Here is a 22,954-nt window from a genome sequence, read left to right on the forward strand (position 1 = left end):
CTTCCCTCCAATCTTTAGTTGTTTTATGAGATAAGTATTTCATTTCAGGTGAAAGAAGAAAACAGAAAAGAGAAAAGGGAAGGGACTGCTCAGGTAGAAGAGACATAGGTATCTGTGCCTAAAGCAAAAGACATGCAGAGCAATAAGATGGTCAAAAGAGATAAACAAAATTGTCAGAGAAATGGAAATTAGATAGAAGACATGGCTACAATGTAAGGGTCACAGTGACTGTCTAAGATACTAGTGTTCTCCTAAATGTCCGCTCCCATCTCACAGAATATTATGGTATAATTGAGAATGAGTAGGTGAAATATAATCTATGTGAATATATGTTATGCAATAGGAGTTGCTATGGTGATGAGAGGAGCTGAGTTTATAGAAATGTAACCAGAATCACCAGCAATGGGTACAAAATAGTGGATGACGATCAGGAGGATTATTCATTATTCTTATTATTTTGTCTTCATGGATATTTTATTGGGAAGATGGAACACAATTGCTTTTCCTTCTCATTTTCTTTCAATTTATCTTCATTCCATTTATAATTTATTATGACACATTTAAGATACTCAAAAGAGATATGAGGAATAATTAAAGAAATAGACGTACTCACCACTAACCTTAAAATATAAAACTCCAAATACCACAACAACTAAAGCACTGTACTCTGTCCCTCCTTCTTCTCCTTGGAGGTAACCCACTATTCTGAAATTGGTATTCTTTTACTCCCATATGTATTTACTTTTAATGTCCAAATTACAATGGCTGTCACTCACCTAATGTAGTATTTCAATTACACTGTCCAATTGTTGAAGATAACTTAGAAATTATCTCTTTTTAAAAATTAGTTTCAGGTGCACAAACAATGTAATAGTTAGACACTTATCATTTATATCCCTCATACTGTGTCAACCCCCCTGCCTCCATCCACTATCCCTCTGACATCACACACAGCCATTACATTTCCACTGTCTACATTCCTAATGCTGTACTCCACTTCTTGTAACTACATACATAATGTATAAACTTGTAGTTGACATTCATTATTGTTTAGCTTCAGCTTCAGGAGTACAGCACAGTGATCAGGTATCTACATTGTCTCTTAGGTGATCTCCCTAATGAGACAAGTGTCCATCGGATACCCTACAAAATCTTTACAACATTATTGATTACATTCCCCAAATTGACTTTCGTAACCCCGTGGCCATCTTGTGGTTACTGACTGTGCTTTCTAATCCCCTCACCATCCCCTTTATCCCCAACTGCCCCCTCCATCTAGCAACCCTCAGTTTTCCCTCTATGTCTCTGAGACTGTTTCTGATTAGTTCATTCATTTATTCTTTTCTTTAGATTCTACATATAAGTTAGATCATATGGTATTTGTCTTTCTCTGTCTGACTTATTTCACTTAACATAATGTTCTCTAGGTGTATCCATGTTGTTGCAAATGGTAAGATTTCTTTCTTCTTTATGGCTGCGTAATACTCCATTGTATAAATGTACCACAGTTTCTTAATCCAGTCACCTACCGATGGGCATTTCGATTGTTTCCATGTCTTGGATATTGTGTATAGTGCTGCAAGAAATGATCTTTGATTTGTGACTTTTTTCTTATCTTATGGAATGATGGTGAGGGCTCATATACTGGGGAAAGGCAAGAGTGCACATTTCTTCCCAAATCCATGTTCAGTGAGATTGGCCATTGTGGGAGTACTCACACTGTGAATATTGGTTATTGGTGATAACTGAAAATCAAGGGTCTCTCCCTGCCCCCCTGCCCCCAGAGAACAGGTTATTAAACATTTACCAACATGCTACTGCTCATCCTCCTACATCCAATTAGTTCTGTTTTCCCTCCAGATTACATTTCAGTTCTGCCAGTTGATCTCAGATTCATTGCTACATCCTTGGCCAAACCATGATCTTTCCTCCTCCTCCTTCTCCTCCTCCTTCTTTTTATTATGGACACTTTCAAACACAAAAAAGGTAGAGAGACCAGCATAATAAACTCCCATATACCTGTCACCCAACCTCAATAATTATTGTTATTTTGCCAAAGATATTTTATCTATTCTTCCTCCCTGTTTTATATTTGTGGGGGGGGGGGGAAGCTAAAGTAATTTAAGCAAATCTCATCATTTTACCCATAAGTTCTCAATATGCATACCTAAATTATATATAAATTATATATATGTAATATATATATCCATTATTACTCCCTCCAAAATTTGAAAAAATTATTCCTTAATATTATTTAACCTCCCAATTATTTTCAAATTATTCCAATTTTATCAAAATGTGTTTCTATAGTTTGAATCAGAATCCAAATGAGGGCCACAATTGCCTTTGATTGCTATGTCTTTACCACATCTCTTTTATTCTGTAAGAGACCCTTTCCTTTTTTTAATTTGTCTTCTCAATATAATTATCTGATAGAGATACTGAATTACTGTCCGCTAAAATGTTTCACATTTTGCATTTGGTTCACTGTTTCTCCCGTGTTTCTTATCAGCTGCTATTTAGATTGAGATGTTTTGTAGCTTTAGGCTCAATCTTTAGTCAAGACTAGTTCAGGGTGATTCCTTCTGCTGCATCACAGTATGATTGCTGGGTCCAGGTGTTAGCCCGACCCATGCACCGAAGAGTTCCGCCTCAAAGTTGCACCTAATGCTTTTAGTATCTTTTGATGATGATTGTTGTCTGGATCTGTTATTTTTATTACAGACTGCCAGATGATGAATTTCTAATTCTATAAGTTCTTTTTTATTATTTAACTAAAGTTCTATAAAAAAAATTTCACACACCAACTATTTAGTTACTCTGAGAACAATTTGTACACAAAAAAATAACAAATGCCTGCTTCTTTCCCTATATTTAACATTTTTTGAAGCAATGAGTTGATATCCCAGCAATCTTTGATGATAATGAATATTTTAAAAAGTCTTTTGCACAGGAAAAATTAAACCTGTGAAAAAGTTGAAAGAACAGTATAATGAACACTCACAAACTCCTCACATTCAAGGTACACCAACTGGTAGCCTTTTGTCACGTTTGTATTACCATGAGCACTGAGCATTTTTTCCTTGTTTTCTAGCACAAGATGTTCCAAGCTCATCTTGTACTTTACGTACCTCAGGGGAATTGAACATTTCTCCAGGGAGCTCTTGATATTTTTGATGGGGAATGGTATTGCAAAGTGTGTGTGTGTGTGTGTGTGTGTGTGTGTGTGTGTGTGTTAAATTCACATGTAAGTAAAGTCCACATGTTTGGGGTGGTGAGCCTAGGTTCAAAAGAGAGAGAAAGGAGGGGAGGGAGGGGGAGAGAGGGAGGGAGAGAGAGAGAGAGAGAGAGAGAGAGAGAGAGAGAGAGAGAGAGAGAGAGAATGGACCTGGGCACATATTTTTATTAGGCTCCAACGGGGGAGTGTTTTTGCGTTTCTGGGCTAAGGATGGATTGGTCAATTCAAACCAAATAGAGCACAGTATTGGTAAGCTCCCTAAGGGATGCTCAAAGGGAAGGCCTGAGGAGGCATGGGGAATGTTTATCACAAGGGCTGCTGGAGGGTTCTATCAGGGACTTATATTTACTTAGGACTCTGCAGATGTTATCTGGGCATGCACTCTAGGGAGAGGCTAGTGTCATTTCAAGGCCCCTGCAAGCCACTTGGGCACACAAAATGGATGCTGAGGCAGCAATATTATGGAGTAGTCTCTCTTCTCTCTCTCTCTCTCTGTCATATATATATATATATATATATATATATATATATATATATATATATGTATGTGTGTTTGATGGGTGTTTATATATTATACTCATATGTGTCATATTATTATATATGTACGTAGACATATATGTACACATATATTATTCATGCAAATGTATATAAACTAGCACACATATATTCATGCACATATACATTTACTAAACCTCCAATTCAAATCTATGTAGTATTTCCTCATCTTTCCTATTCCGTATTTGTTTTTCCCTTCACATTCAGTGAGAATCTGATTCCTAACAGTTTCAGAATTATTGCTCCAATAATACTACTTAAAAATGCATCTATTTTTGTGAATGTTCTTCCCCCCCCCCCCTTTTTTTCAATGGCTAGAACTGGGGCTACTGAGTCAAAGGGCAAATGTTTAAGTAGTTTTGGTATACTGTCAGTTCCCCTCTATAAGGGGTAATAACATTTTGCAGGCCGATCTGCAGCGTTTGGAAGACTCTGTACCTGCATCCTTGTCAACAGAATGTATTGTCAGGATTTTGAATTAGAAATAAGATCTCAGTATAGTCTTCTATTGTTTTATTCATATATATTTTGCATATTTGAATTTACTTACTAAGGCATAATTTTAAAAAATTTTCTTTTCCTGTAATAGTTTTATTTGTTTTAGTTTGAAAAATAGTGATGTTCTAATCTGATTATTTTTCCCTTTTTAAAATTTAACATTTATATAGGATAGTAAAATTACATAGGTTTCAAGTGTACAGTTCTGTAATACATCATCTATATATCACATTGTGTGCTCACCTCCCAGAGTCAGTTCTCCCTCTATTACCACGTATTTTTCTTCCTTTCCCTCTTCTACCCTCCCCCCCTCTGGTAACCACTTAACTATTGTCTGTGTCTATCGGTTTTTGTTTCTTTATTGTTTGTCTTGTTTCTTTATTGCTTTCAGTTTTATATCCCATATATCAGTGAAGTTATATAACATGGGTGGATCTTGAGATTGTTATGCTAAGTGAAATAAGTCAGACAGGAAAAGTTGAGAACCATAGGGCATAATTTTATATACAGTAAAATGCACAGATCTTAAGGGTTCATGTTGCTGACTTTTGATAAAAGCATACACTCATGTAACCCATATCTTAGTCAAGAAATAAAACATTTTCATCACTCCAGAAAGCTCTCTTGTGCCCATTTCTTCTCAAATTCCATACCTCCCACCCTCAGAGATAACTATCGTGTTTCCCCGAAAATAAGACCTAGCCAGACCATCAACTCTAATGCGTCTTTTGGAGCAAAAATTAATATAAGACCCGGTTTTACATTATATAAGACCTGGTATTTTATTGTATTATATTACCCGGTATTATATTATATTATATTATATTATATTATATTGACCCAGTCTTATAGTAAAATAAGACCAGGTATTACATCAATTTTTTTATTTAAAGTTTATTGGGGTGACAGTAAATTACATACATTACAGGTATACAATTCTGTATTACATTATCTATAAATCACATTGTGTGTTCACCATGCAGAGTCAGTTCTCTTTCCATCACCATATATTTGATCCCCTTTACCCTCATCTACCACCCCCTCCCCCCTTACCCCCTGGTAACCACTAAACTATTGTCTGTGTCTATGCGTTTTTGTTTCTCATTTGCTTGTCGGTCTTTTGTTGTTTTTGGTTTATATACCACATATCAGTGAAATCATATGGTTCTTTGCTTTTTCTGTCTGACTTATTTCGCTTCACATTATAATCTCAAGATCCATCCATGTTGTCACAAATGGCCCTATTTCATCTTTTCTTACTGCCGAATAGTACTCCATTGTGTATATATACCACAACTTCTTTATCCATAAATCAATCGAAGGACATTTTGGTTGTTTCCATGTCTTGGCCACTGTAAATAAAGCTGCAATGAACATTGGAGCACACTTGTCTTTATGGGTAAATGTTTTCAGATATTTTGGGTAGATACCCAAGAGAGGGATTGCTGGGTCATATGGTAATTCTATTTGTAATTTGAGGAACCTCCACACTGCCTTCCATAACGGCTGCACCAGTCTGCATTCCCACCAACAGTGTATGAGGGCTCCTTTTTCTCCACAGCCGCTCCAACACCTGTTACTATTTGTCTTGTTGATGATAGCCATTCTAATTGGGGTGAGGTGATATCTCATTGTGGTTTTTATTTGCATTTATCTGATGATTAGTGATGTTGAGCATTTTTTCATGTCTATTTGCCATTTGTATGTCCTCTTTGGAAAAATGTCTCTTCAGGTCCTCTGGCCATTTTTCAATAGGGTTGTTTGTTTTGTTGTTGTTGAGTTGTATGAGTTCCTTGTATATTTTGGATATTAGCCCCTTATTAGAGGCACTGTTTGCAAAGATCTTCTCCCATTCTGTTGGTTGCCTCTTTATTTTGTTGATGGTTTCTTTTGCTGTGCAGAAGCTTTTAAGTTTGATGTAGTCCCATTCATTTATTTTAGCTTTTACTTTCCTTGCCTTTGGAGTCGAATTCATAAAATGCTCTTTGAACCTAAGGTCCATAAGTTTAGCACCTATGTTTTCTTCTATGCAGTTTATTGTTTCAGGTCTTATGCTTAAGTCTTTGATCCATTTTGAATTAATTTTGGTATGGTGACAGACAGCAGTCTAGTTTCATGCTTTTGCACGTGTCTTTCCAATTCTGCCAGCTCCATTTGTTGAAGAGACTGTCTTTTCTCCATTGTATGTTTTTTGCTTCTTTGTCAAAATTATCTGTCCATATTTATGTGGTTTTATTTCTGGGTTCTCAATTCTATTCCATTGGTCTATGTGTCTGTTTTTCTGTCAATACCATGCTGTTTTGATTATTGTAGCCCTGTAGTACAAGCCAAAGTCAGGGAGTGTGATACCTCCAGCATTGCTATTTTTTCTTAGGATTGCTTTAGCTATTCGGGGTCTTTTGTGCTTCCAAACAAATCTGATAATTTTTTGTTCTATTTCTTTAAAAAATGCCATTGAGATTTTGATGACGTCTGACAATATTTGCTCCAAAAGACGCATTAGAGCTGATGGTCCGGCTAGGTCTTATTTTTGAGGAAACATGGTACTAAACTATTCTACCACCATTGTTTAGTTTCTACTGACTTCATCTAAATGGAATCATGTAGCAAGTTCTATTTTGTATTTGGCTTCTTTTGTGCATCATGTTATTTGTGAGATGTATCCATGTAACTGCATGCATTAATAATTTGTCCTTTTTACTACTGTGTAAATTTTGTTTTATGAATATACCAGTTTTTCTGTCCATTCTTCTGTTGATAGACATTTATGTTGTTTCCAATTTGTTGGCTATTATGAAAGCTGCTAAGAACATTCTTGTTCAAATCATATGCATACATTTTTTTAATGGTTATGTAGTTCTCCATTTTTTCTTCTTTTGGTTAACACACATGCACATAACAGAGGGTGTGAAAAAAATGTATACACATTTTAAGAATGGAAAACTGTATTAAAATTGTAATATTCAATATATAGTGATAACAATAGGTGAATACAAGTTGGACTTCTGCAATTACAAGAGGTGCTCAAAGCAGTTACCATCAGCATGTAGACACTTCTGATTATAGCAAACTACTGCTTGAGCAACGTTGATCAAAGTGTCTACTGGTATACATTTTTTTGGCACCCCCAGTATGTGTGTGTGTGTGTGTGTGTGTGTGTGTGTGTGTGTGTGTGAGTGTGAGTGTATTAGACATACATGTATGTTTAACTTTAGTTTTATAACAAATTGCCAAACAGTTTTCCTAAATGGTTATCCAATGTTATATTTCCACCAGGAATGTATGAGACTTCAAGTTGTTCTACATCTTTGCCACCATTTAGTCTGTTGGATTTTGCAAATTTAATATTAGTGTACATTGCGTTAGTTCTATTTTACATAATTTTTGTATGAGGAATGAGTGTTGATTTTTATCCAAGGCCTATGCCATGTGTATGGAGCTAATAACAACATTTTTCTTTTTAGAGCTCTTAATAATGGTACATTACATTAATAGATTTCCTAATATTGAAACATCCTGACAATTCTGGAATAAATCACATTTGTCATGGTGTATTCATATTTTTAATATGTTGTCAAATTTTTATTTGCCGATATTTTTTAGGATTTTAAAATCTATATTCATAAGTGAATAATTTTCTTTTTGTTTCTTCCATCTTTACCAAATTTAGGTATCAATGTTATACTCATTTTATTAAAATAATTAGGACATTCTTCTCCTTTTTTTGCCCTAGCCTCTGGAATACTTTATGAAGCATTGTAATTACTCACTCTTTGAAAGTTTAATAGCAGTTCCATGCTAAACCGTCTGGATTTGTTGTCTTTTAATGAGATAGTTCTTTGATACTTTTCTCCATTTCTTCTATGGAAATTGGTTTGTTTATGGTTTTTTTATTACTACTAGTGTTGTCAATTTTTTTAAAAAAAATACGATTTCTTTAAAATTTTATCCATCTCTTCTAGATTTTCAAATATATTTGTTCAATGCTTTGAATAGTCTCATATTTGTTTTAATTTTATTTGTTTCAATGGTTGTTTCACAATTTATTCTATTTCATATACTGTTGTGTCCTTTTTTCCTTGCTTAAATTGACTGCTGTTTTTCTTTTCTTTTTTATAAAATCATAACTTTGATTATTCCTCTAGTAAGTAATAAATAAAAATTATTTATTTTTATTTTGTTTTATATCTAATTTCTTGCTGTTTTTGACTTTATTTCCTTGTGAGTATTTTAAAAAATGTTAATTGGTTTTGAATTTCATTGTATGTGTTTGCTACATTTATTGAAATGAGCATATAAATTTTCTCCTGTTTATTTCTGTTAATGTTGTGAATTACACTGACTTTTTAAAAAAATGATAAACCACCCTGAAATTCTTGGAATACACCGTGTTTTTCTGTACTGTAATATTCTTCTTATATATTGCCAGATTTGATTCACTGATGTTTGGTATAGGATTTTTCACCTTTGTTATGAGTCAGATTGGTCTGTTATTTTCCTTTTCTGTAAAATCTTTGTCAGATTTTTGCCTCAAGGTTCTCCTGGCCTTATAAAATGAGCTGAGAAATATTCCTTATTTTTCCTTTATTTTGAAGAGTTTATGTAATATTAGTGTTTTTCTTCCTTAAATGTTTAGAAGTATTCACCTGTTAAGCCATCTGGGCCCGAAGTTCTTTCTGGAAAAGTTTTCACAATAACAGATCCAACTTTTATAATACATGGAAGACTATTAAATTTTTCTTATTATTTGTGTCTATTTCAGTAACATTTTTAAAGAAATTTGTCCATGTCATCTAATTTTCAAATTTATCAAGCATATACTTTTATACAATATATTCGTGTTGTATTTTTGTCTGTAATATCTTTAGAGATGTCCCCTTTTGTTATAGGTATTGGTAACTTGTCCTCTTTTTTGTTTTTCTTTTGTTTTGTTGTTGTTGCCTAGTCTTGCCAAGGACTTATTAATTTTATTAATCTACTAAAAGAAACAACTTTTGGCTTTGTTCATTTTTACTGCCAGTTTTTCTGCATTTTATTATGTTCTCCTATCTTTTTTATTCCTTTTCTTTTACTTTTGAGATTTGCTGTTCTTTTTCCCCAGCTTTTTGAGGTAAAAATGAGGGTATTGATTTTCTAATTTCCCCTTCCCTAACAAATGCATTTAACGCTTTAGTTTACCTTTAAACATTACTTTAGTTGCATTTCTGGTTTGTATTATATTTATGTATCCTCATTATCATTGAGTTCAAAAGTATTTTTTTATTTCCTTTACGATTTCTTCTTTGACCCATAGGTTATTTACAAGTGATTGCCTAGTTTCAAACAGTTGTGAATTTTTAAGATATATTTTGAAGATTTTTGATCCAGCATAAAGTCAATCTTGGTAAACATTCTATGTGCACTTGGAAAGAATATTAATTCTATTATTATTGTGTGTAATGTTCTGTAAATGTTAGGTTTATTTTGTTGATTGACTTTATCAGATCTTACTGAATTTTCTGTCTGTTTTCTCTGTCAGCTATTGACCAAGTTGTTTAAGTCTTCTACTCTGATTGCAGACTGTCTACTTTCAATTTGGTCACTTTAAACCTCATCTATTTTTTAAGCTATGATTTGTGTTGCATAAGGATTTAAAATTATTATATATTCCTGATGAATTGATTCCTTTATCATTTTTAAATGTCCCTCTTTATCTCTAGCAATGCTAGTTTCTTTAAAGTCTACTTTCTGATATTAATAGGTCTGCACAAGTTTTCGAGTATTTGAATCTTATAAACTTTTGTAGTTCTTTTATTTTAACTTAAGTCGTTATGTGTAAAATACATCACTGTAATAGTTGGCTGGGTTTTATTTTTTCCAGTTGGATTACCTTAGTTATCAATATTAATATTTAGTTCACTCATATTTAGTGTAAAACTAGATTATACTAAATCTAGTGGCAGGGATTATATCTGTCATCTTACTCTGGTTTCTATTTGAACTACAGTTGATCCTCATTATTTTCTGATTTTGTATTTTCAGATTCACCTACTCATTACAATTTATTATAACCTCAAAATCAATAATCATAGCAATTCCACATTCATTCATAGACAGACACAGAGTGTAAAAAATTTGAGGTCAAAAAAGGTGATCCTCTGCCTTCTTGTTTCAGCTCTCATACTAAAATAAGTGTCTTTTTGGTGGTCTATTTAATGGCATGTTTTTCACATCTTTGTACTTATTGTTGGTGATGTCTCTTCAGTAAATGGTGATGAAAGAACTAGATAACCACATGTAGAAAAACGAAATTGGACTTCTGTCTTACACTGCTCACAAAAATTAATGCAAAATGGATTAAAAACTTAAACATAAGACCTGAAACCATAAAATTCCTAGGAGACACGATAGGAAAGAACCTCCTTGACATCAATCTTGGCAATGATTTTTTGGATATGACACCTAAAGCACAAGAAGCAAAAGCAAAATTAACAAGTAAGACTATAGCAAACTAAAAAGATTCTGCGCAGCAAAAGAAAGAATCAACAAAATGAAAAGATAACCTAAGGAGTGGGAGAAAATATTTGCAAACTATGTATCAGAAAAGGGGTTAATATACAAAATATGTAAAGAACTCAGACAAGTCGATAACAACAACAACAACAAAAAAAGCCCAATTAGAAATTGGGCAGAGGAACTGAATAGATATTGTTCCAAAGAAGACATCTAAATACCCAAACAAGTATATGAAAAGATCCTCAACATCACTAATTCTCAGGGAAATGCAACCCAAAGTCACAACGAGGTGTTATTTGACACACATTAGAATGGCTATCATCAAGAAGATCAGATAAAAGTGTTGGGGAGGATGTGGAGTAAAGGAAACCCTTGTGTACTTGTTGATGGGAATGTAAACTCATACTGCCACTATGGAAAAAATATGGAGGTTCCTCAAAAATTAAAAATACAAATATCATATGATCCATCAATCCAACTTCTAGGTTTATACACACACACACACACATATATATATATATACACAAAAGAAAGGAAAACAAGATATTAAAAATATATATGCACTCCGATGTTTATTTACAGTAGCCAATAATGGAAACAACTTAAGTGTCCCTTGATGGATGAATAGATAAAGAAGATGTGATATATAGGTATATAGACACCTATGTACATATATTATTTCTCTCTACTCTCTCTCTCTCTCTCTATATATATATATGTATATATATATATACATATATATATATATATATATATATATATATATATATATATATATATGAATATTATGAATATAATTCAGCCATGAGAAGGAAGGAAATCCTGCCATTTGCAACAACATGGGTGGAACTTGAGGGCATTATGCTAAGTGAGATAAGCCAAAGACAAATAGTCTTATACCACTTCACTTATATGTGGAATCTAAAAAAGCTAAACTCATAGAAACAGAGTAGAATGTGGTTACCAAGGTCTGGGGGTGGGGGGATTGGGGAGATGTTGCAGGGTACAAACTTATAACTAGAAGATGAGTAAATTTTGGAGATCTAATGAGCAGCATGCAGTATTATATACTTCAAAATTCCTAAAAGACTAGATATTAAGTGTTCTCACCCTCCCCTCCCACAAAATAATAATTATGTTACTTGATAAAGGTGTTAGCTAAAACTAAGGTGGTAATTGTATTGCAATATATAAATGTATCAAATTGGCTCATTGCATACCTTAAACGTACATAATGTTTTATGTTTTCTTTTATACCTCAATAAAAAAGAGAAATAGAGAGAGTTGGCAATGCTGTATGCAACGAAGTCTCTGGCATGGCAATCGGCAGACTGGACTTTGCAGGATAGGGAAACAAGGGAACAGGGCATGACAAACTTAAATGTTGGCGTGTGCCAGGCAAGTGAGATGTATAAATAAAGTGGGCCAGGGGAAAGTGCCTACATGTGTACATTATGTGGGCGTGGGTATGTGAGCATGCACAAGTGTGTATTCTGTGCACATTTGTGTGTGTGTGTGTGTGTGTGGTGCAAATAGTGAGCTCAAGAGCATGTGACTCTTCAGAAGGAAGCAGCTGGTATTTAGCTCCAGAAGAGATTTATTTTTTGGGTCTAATATTGCCTGATGTCCTAATCTTTCAAGAGAAGCAGAAATCAATATATTTACATAAAATACCACGAGTTTTCAATGTTGGCTCAAAATGTGAAAGCATTGTGCAGCCATTCGCAACATGAAGCACTACCTGGGCACCAGCTTTGGCTTGTGGGCTACCAGCTTAGGAAAAAGGGGTGCATGGAAGGAGTGGGAGCACGAAGAAGAGAGAAAACAGACAATGGTAAAGAAGCTTGAAAATTTTATTTAAGTCTATTTTTGATATATTGAAAGCTGAACATTTTTATGACAAAAGTTTCAAGAAGAAATCTTTTTCCAGTTTCACCACTGTAGCAACTGGTCCTTTCCTTATCCTATTATTGCAATGTTGTGATTGGAATAATTTATATGTACAAATTATATCATAGAAAAACAATTTCATTGCTAAGTATAATCAGTTTAGGGTGCTTCATCCAAAATAAGGAAAAAAAAGAGAATTTTGCACTTTTATATTTTAAAGCTGGTATTTTAGCAATATTTTGACAATGGTTTATTCCATTTATAATCTTTTGGCAACAATAAATATTAAAAGAAAATCTATTTATTGGCATGCAAAGCAATATGGCTTCAGAATACACCTCTTAAATTTACAGAACATAAAATTTCAAACATCCCACGTGGTTGGCAGGTGACGTTGTGAAGATGATCTTCAACAGTGATGTACTTACTTCCTAAAGATAAAAAAATATAAGACAGTGATTTAACATGGGTATACTACCCAGATGATATAGTTAACTTATTCAGGAAATGTTTCAACTACTTATATTGATAAAAGTTGTTTATTAATATTTTCATCTTATAAATCCTTAGTCTTTTGGACTCTTCAAATATTTGTATTTAAAGATCACTTATTCTGAAGTTCCCGTATCAAGAAATATAAAGTATATGAATAATTATAAAACAATTACAACCCACCATGATAAGTGGTTAAATTTTGGTGTTCAGATTTTTACTATAATGCTTATTACATTAAGTATATAATACAAGATATACTGGTATTTTACTTTCAACATAAATAAAATTTCAACATATACAACAATTTGTAATGTGACATTATTAATGTGAATGATTTAACATCTCCATGGCTTTTTTTAATTTTTTATTCTTATTTATGTATCTAATGCCCTGTCCCATATTGACAGTCAGGAAATGTTTTTGGAACAAGTGGGTGAATGGATAAAACTGTAATGATCAAAAACAAATATAATAATGTACTCTTAAATGATTCATAATTTTGATTATATAGCAAGAGGGTAAAGACTCTCTCCCCCACATGGGGAACGATCTGTAGCAGTAAGATAATATTTATGAAAGTTTTGATGGTTGCAGAATGAACTGAAATGCAATCACCTGTCAGTAATTTTGGTCTGAAGCAACCAGTTTATAAAGTCCCGGGTGGCAAGATTATCAAGAACTGTGTTCATCTCATCAGAGAAAGAACCATCGGCGTGTCTGCGTCCGAGTTCTTCAATGATGGTGACTTCTTCTGGGAAACTTAGGAAAAGAGGAGCAAAATCAGTATTTGATTAAATGCTTCAAGTAAATGCTTATTGATTGCCTATCAAACATAACACATGTGTGAGGGTCATTGAGGAAACAATATGTTTCTGTTTGCAGAGGGCCTACTATGAAAAGCCTCATAGAAACCTGTAATGAACTGGTGCATGTCAGAATGGAAATTCTGTAGGTAGTAAAGAGCAGAGCCGGGATGTGAAACTAAGACTGTATAACTTCAAGCCCTTTTCAATATTTCATCTGCTTAGTATACTGGAAACACAGAAGTTATTATTGAGACTATTAATTTGTTTATAATTCATAAAAAATAAATGATGTATTGTAAAACTAGTGATTGTCAGAACAGACTTGCAAAGTGCAGTATAAAGGGATTAAACCTTAGTCCACATTAGATTTTCTATTTGATCAGTTTAGTAAGCAGACTTTTTGGTATCCCTTTAAAACACCAGAAACTATACTCAAATGTGACTATTTTACCATTGATTTTGTAAATTTAATCATTAATGTGTAAAAAAAATCAGCAACAATGCTAATTCCCTTTTGTCTTGAGATTTAAGTCTCAGTAACCTTGTTTTAAATCTCACTAGAAAGTATTGAGTTGAACATAAATTTTCTGCTTCTCATAATTTAAATGTCAATCAGGGGTCTGTTTGGTTGTGGTAAGATGCAAGAAAGTACTTAAAAATCATAGCCTCATTTTCAACTGTGTTAATTTAATGGTTATCTATCTATATGACAGTCCCATTAAAAAATTAGTATGTTGCTCATATGGATATTTCCACCTATTTCTATTTTGAATATCATTTCATTAAACACTTTAAGTTTAGTTCCTTTTGGTCTTCATCAGATTTTTACCTAGAAACTTAGTAACATGTAAATACATGTTGATCCCCTATATAAATATTTCAAGTCAAACTTTAAGTTTTCATCATTATTTCTTCTTTTTCCTTATCCCCAATTTTCCTAAGACAGTCCTAGTTTAAGCTTGTTGTCCTAGAGTAGTTATCAAAAACACTCTATTCTCAAAAGTTTCTTGGATTGACAAATGAATATCCTAATTATAATACAACTACAAAGAGGGATAAAAATGTCACCTGTGTGACTGTTATTAATACTCGCTACCAAAGTAAAGCATATTAGGCTTTTATAGACTATCTCCCACCAATAGGAATTATTTCCTTACTTTGTGAGATGTACTAATTGCTTCTGTAATTCAGATCCATGTATAGATAACTAATCTAAGTTTTCAGAACCAAGCACAAAAACAAAAACTAAATAAGAGTGTATAGACTTACTCGCGCCTGCCTCGGCCTTTCACCAGCCAAGCGATGAATTCCTTGGCAGCTTGGCCTTCCAAATAAGAACTTACATCACTGGTAAAGGTCCCTTCAGCGTGTCTCTCAAATTCATCATGACGTTTGGCAATGTTATTCCTGAAAGAAATGTGAAAGTTAAATCGAAGATCTGTCTCTTTAGCAATATGGTTCTCACCTATAAACAGTGGCAGCTTTGGGTTCAGGATTTTCCGTACAAGAGGCTTAGGGAGATTCAGGAGGCGAGGGTGGCTAGATGAGGGGGGACTCATCTTGAAACTACTTTAATTACCTGGGTAAGGGGAGAAGGCTAATAACATTTAAGGGGGGCTAAATTTCCCCTACTCCACCCAGTGCACCCATTTTCACCTCTCCTGCTTATCTGTACCATTGACTATTAATGCTGCATTTACTTCAGTCTTGGTATATGAGGGCTCTCTACCAGGCTGAGCTACTTGCAAACAAGGCAGCTCTTTGTTATTAGTATGGGTGGGGTCAGTGTTAGTTAATTGAGTCAAGGGAAAGCAATGGACCATCTTGAAGTGTCATCAAAAGAAACACATGGTAATTGATGAAAGGAAACATGTGACGGAACAGCAGTAAGGAAAGCTAAGATAATGACCCCATATCACCCTCAAGGGTGTGCAGTGTTCTGTGGAGGTGGTTGACCTGCTGCCTTCAGTCTCTCCTACACATATTAACCCTGGAAGGTTTCACTTAGACACACAACAGAAACTGCCTGAGAGAAAGGGCTATTTTACATTAGTTTACCAAATGGTGGCATTCCCTTTCTAGAAATGAGGGCAGCTGTTTTCATTTATTTTTTCAAATTTCTGATTTCTCACATTTCACCCATGGCCCATCGGTGGCCCTTAACAGAAGATACTTCTGCCAGTATTTGCTCTGATCATGACTACCATCTCTTGTGACCTCTACTATAAGAACTTTGGGTCAACTACCCTGTCTCTCCAATTCTTCCTGCTGGCTCATTCTTCTCTCTCTCTCATTCACTTTCCCATCTCCATTCTATCCAGACAAATCTATGCCCTTTTCTGATTTTTAGAATTCTTCAGCTATTTTGTATGCATGACTCCCATCCCATTGTGGGCCACCCTCCAAATAAATTGTGAAATTCCACCATCTCTGTGAAACCCTTGTGGATGATTTCTTTCGGTAGCCTAGATGCAGCAAAAAACCCAACACTGTCAACAAAAATCCAACATTAAAATGTATGCCTTAACGATAGGCTTGTATTCTTATTTGCCTTCTTCCCTTATATGCAGTGCAGCTAGGTTGTAATTTTAAGTGTGTATCTTGGATTGTATTCTACAAGAAAAAGACTGCATCTGTTTCCATTCCTTACCATGATTAACTTGGCTAAGGAAAACTTTAATGTGATCATAGTCATGAGTTTGAACCCTACAAGGGGATGTTGAATTTGCTGTTATATTTTGGTCAGAAATTAGATTCCTAACCTTGCAGGTCCATTAAAGTCAGCTTTTAATTTTAATGGAAAATGGGCAGGAGTAAATATTGCTAAGACCACAGTTGGGAAAATAATTAGAGGGTGGGTAAAGGGTTTGGAGGGGTGAGAGATGGGACATACTGAGGCAATAATACAAAGGACAGCATCACCAACCTTGAAAACCATCATAATTGAAGCTTATGGGCACTATTTGATGAGCATGATAAGAAAGTCAGGAGACACTTTGGATATTTTTAAATAACTTATTTGTGTGCATATCTTGGACCAGGTTCAGACTCTTACTTGTTCCTCTTGGTGTTCATCAACCACTGCACGAAATCCTGGGCACGCCTGGAGTCCAGATACTTGCTGTAGTCACTGGTGAATGTGCCCTGCGAATGGCGCTTGTCTTCATTCATCTGCTCTGGGTCATTGAACGGGTCTGTCTGGGGAGCTGGGAATGAGCTGTGGACAACAGTGGATTGGTGCAACTAAATCTCTCCTCAAGAGTCGACTCATTTGAGGAGCATCTTCTCTGCATGATATGGGACCACATGAAGCTGAAAGGCAGGTGCCTAGAGTATTTCAGTTGGTAGTTCAGAGAGACCTTGTTTGCCATGGGAATCCCAGAGTTTTATTAGAGTTGAATGCACTCTGATTCTGAATTCTAGGCACCAATTTTTCAAATGGCTTCTTTTTTTCTGAGATAGGATTAAATCTTTTTACAACTAATTTGTCTACTTATGATTATGCTAATAATGACAGAGAGAGCAATGACTTGAACTGAATATTTTAAGAGTAAAGAATCTCAGTACATTTCTGCTCCCAATTTTGTTTTGCATGTATTAATATAAAAAATGTAGTTCCATTACCTGGTTACATGGTAACTAATGGTGAAAGACAGACAAAAGCCCAAAGAAAGACAAGAAAAACTCACTTGCTGATTTGAAACTACTCGTATAGTAGGCAATCCACATGCCAGTAATCACCAGTTGACTGGCGCGGCAAATATGGGGAAACATTCTATGTGATTAATACTGAGAAAGGAAAATGAGATACTATTTTCACCTGTCAAATTAGCAAAGATTAAATATGGGAGAGGATATTGTGAGAGGAGCATTTCCTTTATGCTGATCGGAGTGTGCATGTGTGTGACTTTTCTGGATAGCAAGTTGGCAAGGTATTATAAAAGATTTAAACTCATTCAAACCCTTTGACCAGTAATTTTACTACTAGAAATCTATCCTCAGAAAAATGGTAAGACATGTGAAGAGAAATGTTATTTGCAGCATTCTCTTTTGGAAAATTTAAAGAACTCAAAGGTATTTGACAGAGGAGGAATAGCTAAATAAATATTGTATATTTATGACTTGAAATTGTATATAGTCATGAAATATCATACATTTAATAGATATTTTAATGATATAAGAAAAAGTTAACAATAGCAATGCTAAGAGAAAATGCATAATACTAAGCTGTATAATGATCTGATATATAGTTATAGACAGTACATACATAACACTGTGCATATTTTCTATCGTGAACATGTATGACTTTTACAATTAGCAAAAAACAGTGTTATTTTTTTAAAGGAATAAAAAAGAGGAAAAGTTAGTATGAATAATTGAAATAATCTACTATGCAGTGTGTAAGTAATGAATGGATAGATAGGATCAGCTGAAGATTTCAAAGAGCTATAATTTCCCATGTAACACATTTTCCAACATTGCCTACCCCTTTGGTTGTGAAACCACATACTCTGATCTACACTCCAGGAATGACTTTATCACAATGATAATTTAAACATTTGAAAATTGTGTAGAATATTTACTCTAAGTTACTGAGACCTCTTCACTAATCATAGTTTCCGCAGGCTATATTCTAACCATAGTGCTATGTTAGTTCAAGTCTAAAGATTTAATACCTGGATTTCTCCTCTGAGTCCTGAAGGGAACGTTGCCAGCTGCTTTGTACCAGCATTACAAACAATCCAGCCACAAAGTAAATGCTTTTCATTTTTGCTGCCTGTTGGAACACATTGTCAAGGGGAGGTGGGGGGAGGGAGAAAAGCAACCATATTTAAACATCAGGCTGAATAAGTTCAGTTTCGACTGAGTAAATATAAGTAGAAATAAAAAACTAGTCATCAGTTTTATTCTGAGTATATTTCCAGCTTCATTTCAAATAGCAGATTATATCTTCCCCCAGATATTTTTGATGGCAGGAAAGGATACAAAAGATATGTGCCACCACTACGCTTTTTCATTAGTGTAGAACACTTCTGTTAATAATTAGAAGGCTCATTTCCAGACTTGAAATTAAAAATGTCCATGATAAACATTTAAAATATCCACTGTAGATGATATGCTACATATGGTTAGCCTGAATGGCACCTTACGCATAATGCCACCCCCTTCACTATCAGTCTGGCTTTCAATTAATAGTCCTTCATTTCCAAGCATTTACATTATACTGCATTTCAACCATCTTAAAGCAGCCTCAGGCTACAACTTGGCATACCAGCTGTCGGTTCAGATGTATTATTCATTTATATTTTAAATAGTGTAACTTGGTCTAGACTTTGTAATTATAAAGCGGCCAACAGATTTGAGGTATTTTAGGGTGCTTTGACCTGTTCTAAATTAAATGGAAAAAAAATCATTTTAAAGACAAGCAATTTGCAACAAGAACTAATGCTTCTGGCAACTTCAACAATCACAACTAAGAAATAAGAGATCACTGTCATAATGAAAATTAATGCTTGCTTCTGAAGCCTTGGAAGTCCCCGTGTTGTTTTATGACTGGACTTAGTCCAGGACATGTCATTCACTGCTTGTGACACCCTAGACCTGGTTATAAGATACACCTGGTTGCTTGTCCTTGTATCCCAAGCAGATGTCCTGTGAAGCCATAGAATGCCAAGGACAGGATGCAGTGTGGGTGGGGCTGCAGCGGGGACCAACATGAACGTGGAGCAAACTGTTCCCACAGGGCAACCTCTTTTTTCTGAATAGAAACCTCAAGTCCAGTATTTGTCACGGACTTCTCTCTGCTACTCGAGTCAGACCGTGTTTACTTTGAGAGTGAGGATTTCAATTCAAGTTTGATTATGCTTCTCCATAAATAATTTGAATGAGTATTTTTAGCAAATAGCATTTGGTTAGAAATAAGGATTTTACAAATATTATCATTTTAAACTATCAATCTTTTCTTTAACATCCTAGCCATATTTACTATCTATCTTTGGCACTAAAACGTGGAGACTGTAATATCAGCAATGGTATATTTTTTTTCCTTGAAATATTGTTTCTTTAGATCAAGTGGTCAGTTAGACAAAGCAACACAATAGGAATTACATATTCATGCTTCTTCATTCATCAACAGTAAATTACTAATTTGGCATTTTGCTATGCTTAAGTTTACCGACTTGGCAAACTTTGCAAACCTTGCCATATATGTACGTAGTGTCTTCTGATTATAACTCTCAATTATAAATTAATGCTTTCAGGAATTAAAAAAAAATAAAGCAAGCATTTTTTATGTTTTAGGATTGCATCACTGTTGTAAAGTCAATTTAGTCCTAAATAATTCCTTCCATGCAAAATTTCTAAAGGTTTTACAAAGTCTTCTATTGCATGCTGCATAGGCAGGCTTAGAGCACATGTTATTCCGCTGTGGGAGCTGATGGAAGAGGAAGCAGCCACACAGATCTGAGGGTCCTCTATAGGCAGTGAAATGAGTTCTACTGAAAAAGGAACTGATTTTTAATTTTTCATTTATTCATTTGTAAATGTCTATTGAATTGTGAAAAAGTTTAAGAATAAGCTTGTTTGAATACCACTACTGAGAAAGCAAATGTTTATGTTATTTTTGTATCAAAATCTTATTCCATAAGAGAATTTCCAATTACTCCCCTACCCCCCACTTTAGGTAGCCTAAAAGGAGAAACCATAGTTTTGTAAGAACTATACATTTCCACTCAAAATTAAAGGGAAAATATAATAACAATAGTATTCCCTGTGTAAGAAGTCTTTTAGAAAGACTAATCTTAGACCTAGCAAGGTGACGTTATAGAATATCCCTAAATGTATTAGTGTTCTAGACCAAAGAAATACTTTTTAAATTCTCATAGGTATGTCTTATATGTGGAAAAATCATACCACTTACTCGTTTACTCCATTGAGGATCTTTGTAAAATCATTCTCTGTCTTTAAGAGCTTAAATAGGTACTTTGGAATATATGATTTTGTCTTCCAAATAGACTTACTAAAATTTCATTTCAAAATGTGGATATTATAGATATTTTATTTATTACCATTGGTTCTAAGTACATAATAGATAATTACTAATCTGTGGTTTTACTGAGCTCCCGCCAAAGAATTTCCAATAACCGATGATATTTGTTCTGTGTACCAAGTATTCTATGTCTTATTTACAAAGAGTTGATTTCATGGACTTTGATTTTTTGATAGACTTATCAGAAATCTGAACATTTGAAAGATGATTCGTATTTACTCTTTTGGGAAACCATAAGTTTTCATTGGTAAAGAGCAATTGCTTGTATAGACTCTCTAATGGACACATTTCTGCTGAATTTAAAAGGCGCCTTCTGTTCCAAGTAATATACACATTTATCAAATTCAAGGAAAATATTTTTTAAAAGTGTTACCAATTATTTTAAAAATATAATTCTCATAACACTTAAATCTTGTAACAAGCACATTGATTTGAATCTTTGTTTTTCTTTCTATTTTATGTTTTAGAATGGAATTATTTCTCTGATTCACTTTGAGGCTTCGCTATGTTGAAGTATATGTAAGTACATTTTATATTACTTTTTCATCTGCATTCTGCCCCATGTGTTATTAGTAATAAACTATAAAATGAAAGAACAATACTTTAATTCATAATACTTTGACCCCTTAAAAGTACTAAACTGTACCCAAAATAGGAAATACAATCTTACAATTATTCAATATTAATCTTACCTTTTGACAACTGGACGTGGAGCAGAGCAGGTAGAGAGAGAACGAGCCCTCTTTTTGGAACTGTGGATGTGCTGTGTCCTGCGCTCTGTTCTTCTACACCAAAGCGCTCGGCTTTTATATACTCTCTAACGCTGTTTAGTCTCACAGATATTACGCTGACAATATAAATTTCTGATCTGTAAATAATGGCTTTTGTTACATTTGATTTCACTCGCTCACTCACTTTGCTCATCTCATTCTACACTTACATTGGGTGGGACCTCAGAGGCCAGGAAACTTTTTATTTACTCTCATGCCTTTTTTTTTTGTTGGGAATGGAAAGGGCAGTTTGGAAATGCACCTTTTACTCTCAGTCAGGCATGAAAATCACTTAAGTACTCTAAAGTGAATTTTGATGCTGAAGATATGAAATTACACAGTTCACGGTTCACCCCACTTTGAGCGTGGCCTCATTTGCAGGTCTTACAAATCCTTCTGTTTTGCTATTTGGTTATGATGAATTTATCTGAATACGGTGATCAATTCATTTTTTTATCTACCCAAATAATAAACCATTCATTTAAAACATGCTTAGGAAGAATCTTCTCATCCCCCTATATGTAACTAGTTTGTATTATTTTGGTGGGGAATTTTAAAGAATATCAATTAAGACCTGATGTGTCCTGTTGTGATAAACTGGAGTCAGAAAGAAAGGATAAATACACATATGGATTAAAGATCCAATAGGCGATGCCAATAGGCATCGCCTATTGGTCTGGTATTTCGTTTTTCTTTTAATGGATATTTCAAGGCCAAGTCTACTGATAAGAGAGCTGGGCACTGACTTACAAAGAACGAGATGCCATGTATACTGTCATATGTATTTCCTGAGTTTTGTGATCTGCCACTGATGACTTCAGCGATTTATAAGATTTAGCAGATATAAGTCTGATCACTTTGGAAAAGAGAAAAATGGGAAGTGATCTGGTCAGGCAGTTTCAGGACAGTGTCCGTGTAACTAGATTTTAGTCTGGCTGCTATCAACAAGCTGTGTGATTGTGGTCAAGTCATATACTCTCTTTGTGCCTCAGCTTCCTGATTTGTAAAATGAGAGGGTTGGTTAAATGACTTTTCTAAAATAAAAATCTGATTCTGTATGACAACATCATTGCCACATTTCCTCACTCAATTTCAATATGCTTATCCCATCAAGGGCATGATGAAACTGATGACTTATACAGAAGTAAATCATTGATAC

General features: G+C 34.3%; 1 protein-coding gene and 1 long non-coding RNA gene across 3 annotated transcripts in view; one reads left to right on the forward strand and one right to left on the reverse strand.

Annotated features, from left to right (window-relative positions):
- The window catches only part of LOC141572444 (uncharacterized), a 144,482-nt gene that overhangs the window by 59,800 nt on the left and 61,728 nt on the right, over window positions 1-22,954 (forward strand). The window contains exon 3 of the long non-coding RNA XR_012497803.1: window positions 21,493-21,544. This is a non-coding gene — a long non-coding RNA (uncharacterized LOC141572444). The remainder of the gene's footprint in view (window positions 1-21,492; window positions 21,545-22,954) is intronic.
- On the reverse strand, window positions 12,622-21,975 carry GCG (glucagon). 2 transcript variants are annotated; one of them, XM_019727299.2, is made up of 6 exons: window positions 21,718-21,969; window positions 18,654-18,754; window positions 17,033-17,194; window positions 15,247-15,384; window positions 13,787-13,930; window positions 12,622-13,107 (listed from the first exon to the last, which is right to left on the reverse strand). In XM_019727299.2, exons 2-6 carry the CDS (start codon window positions 18,743-18,745, stop codon window positions 13,101-13,103), a joined length of 543 nt encoding a protein of 180 aa, XP_019582858.1. In that variant the 5' UTR covers window positions 18,746-18,754; window positions 21,718-21,969; the 3' UTR covers window positions 12,622-13,100. The 2 variants fall into 2 exon arrangements, with proteins under 2 accessions (XP_019582858.1, XP_019582859.1); XM_019727300.2 differs by lacking the exon at window positions 12,622-13,107 and having other exon boundaries at window positions 13,783-13,930; window positions 21,718-21,975.

Source organism: Rhinolophus sinicus, linkage group LG01 (genome assembly GCF_036562045.2).
Source record: "Rhinolophus sinicus isolate RSC01 linkage group LG01, ASM3656204v1, whole genome shotgun sequence".
NCBI classification, from domain to species: domain Eukaryota; kingdom Metazoa; phylum Chordata; class Mammalia; order Chiroptera; family Rhinolophidae; genus Rhinolophus; species Rhinolophus sinicus.

What these genes read in the sequence shown, in the direction of transcription:
- GCG (XM_019727299.2), bottom strand. Translation starts at nt 18,745, where the DNA reads ATGAAAAGCATTTACTTTGTGGCTGGATTGTTTGTAATGCTGGTACAA. An exon ending in GACTCAGAGGAGAAATCCAG is followed by an intron (nt 17,195 to 18,653) that starts GTATTAAATCTT and finishes TGTTGTCCACAG; the next exon opens with CTCATTCCCAGCTCCCCAGA. An exon ending in ATGAACACCAAGAGGAACAA is followed by an intron (nt 15,385 to 17,032) that starts GTAAGAGTCTGA and finishes CATTTCTTTCAG; the next exon opens with GAATAACATTGCCAAACGTC.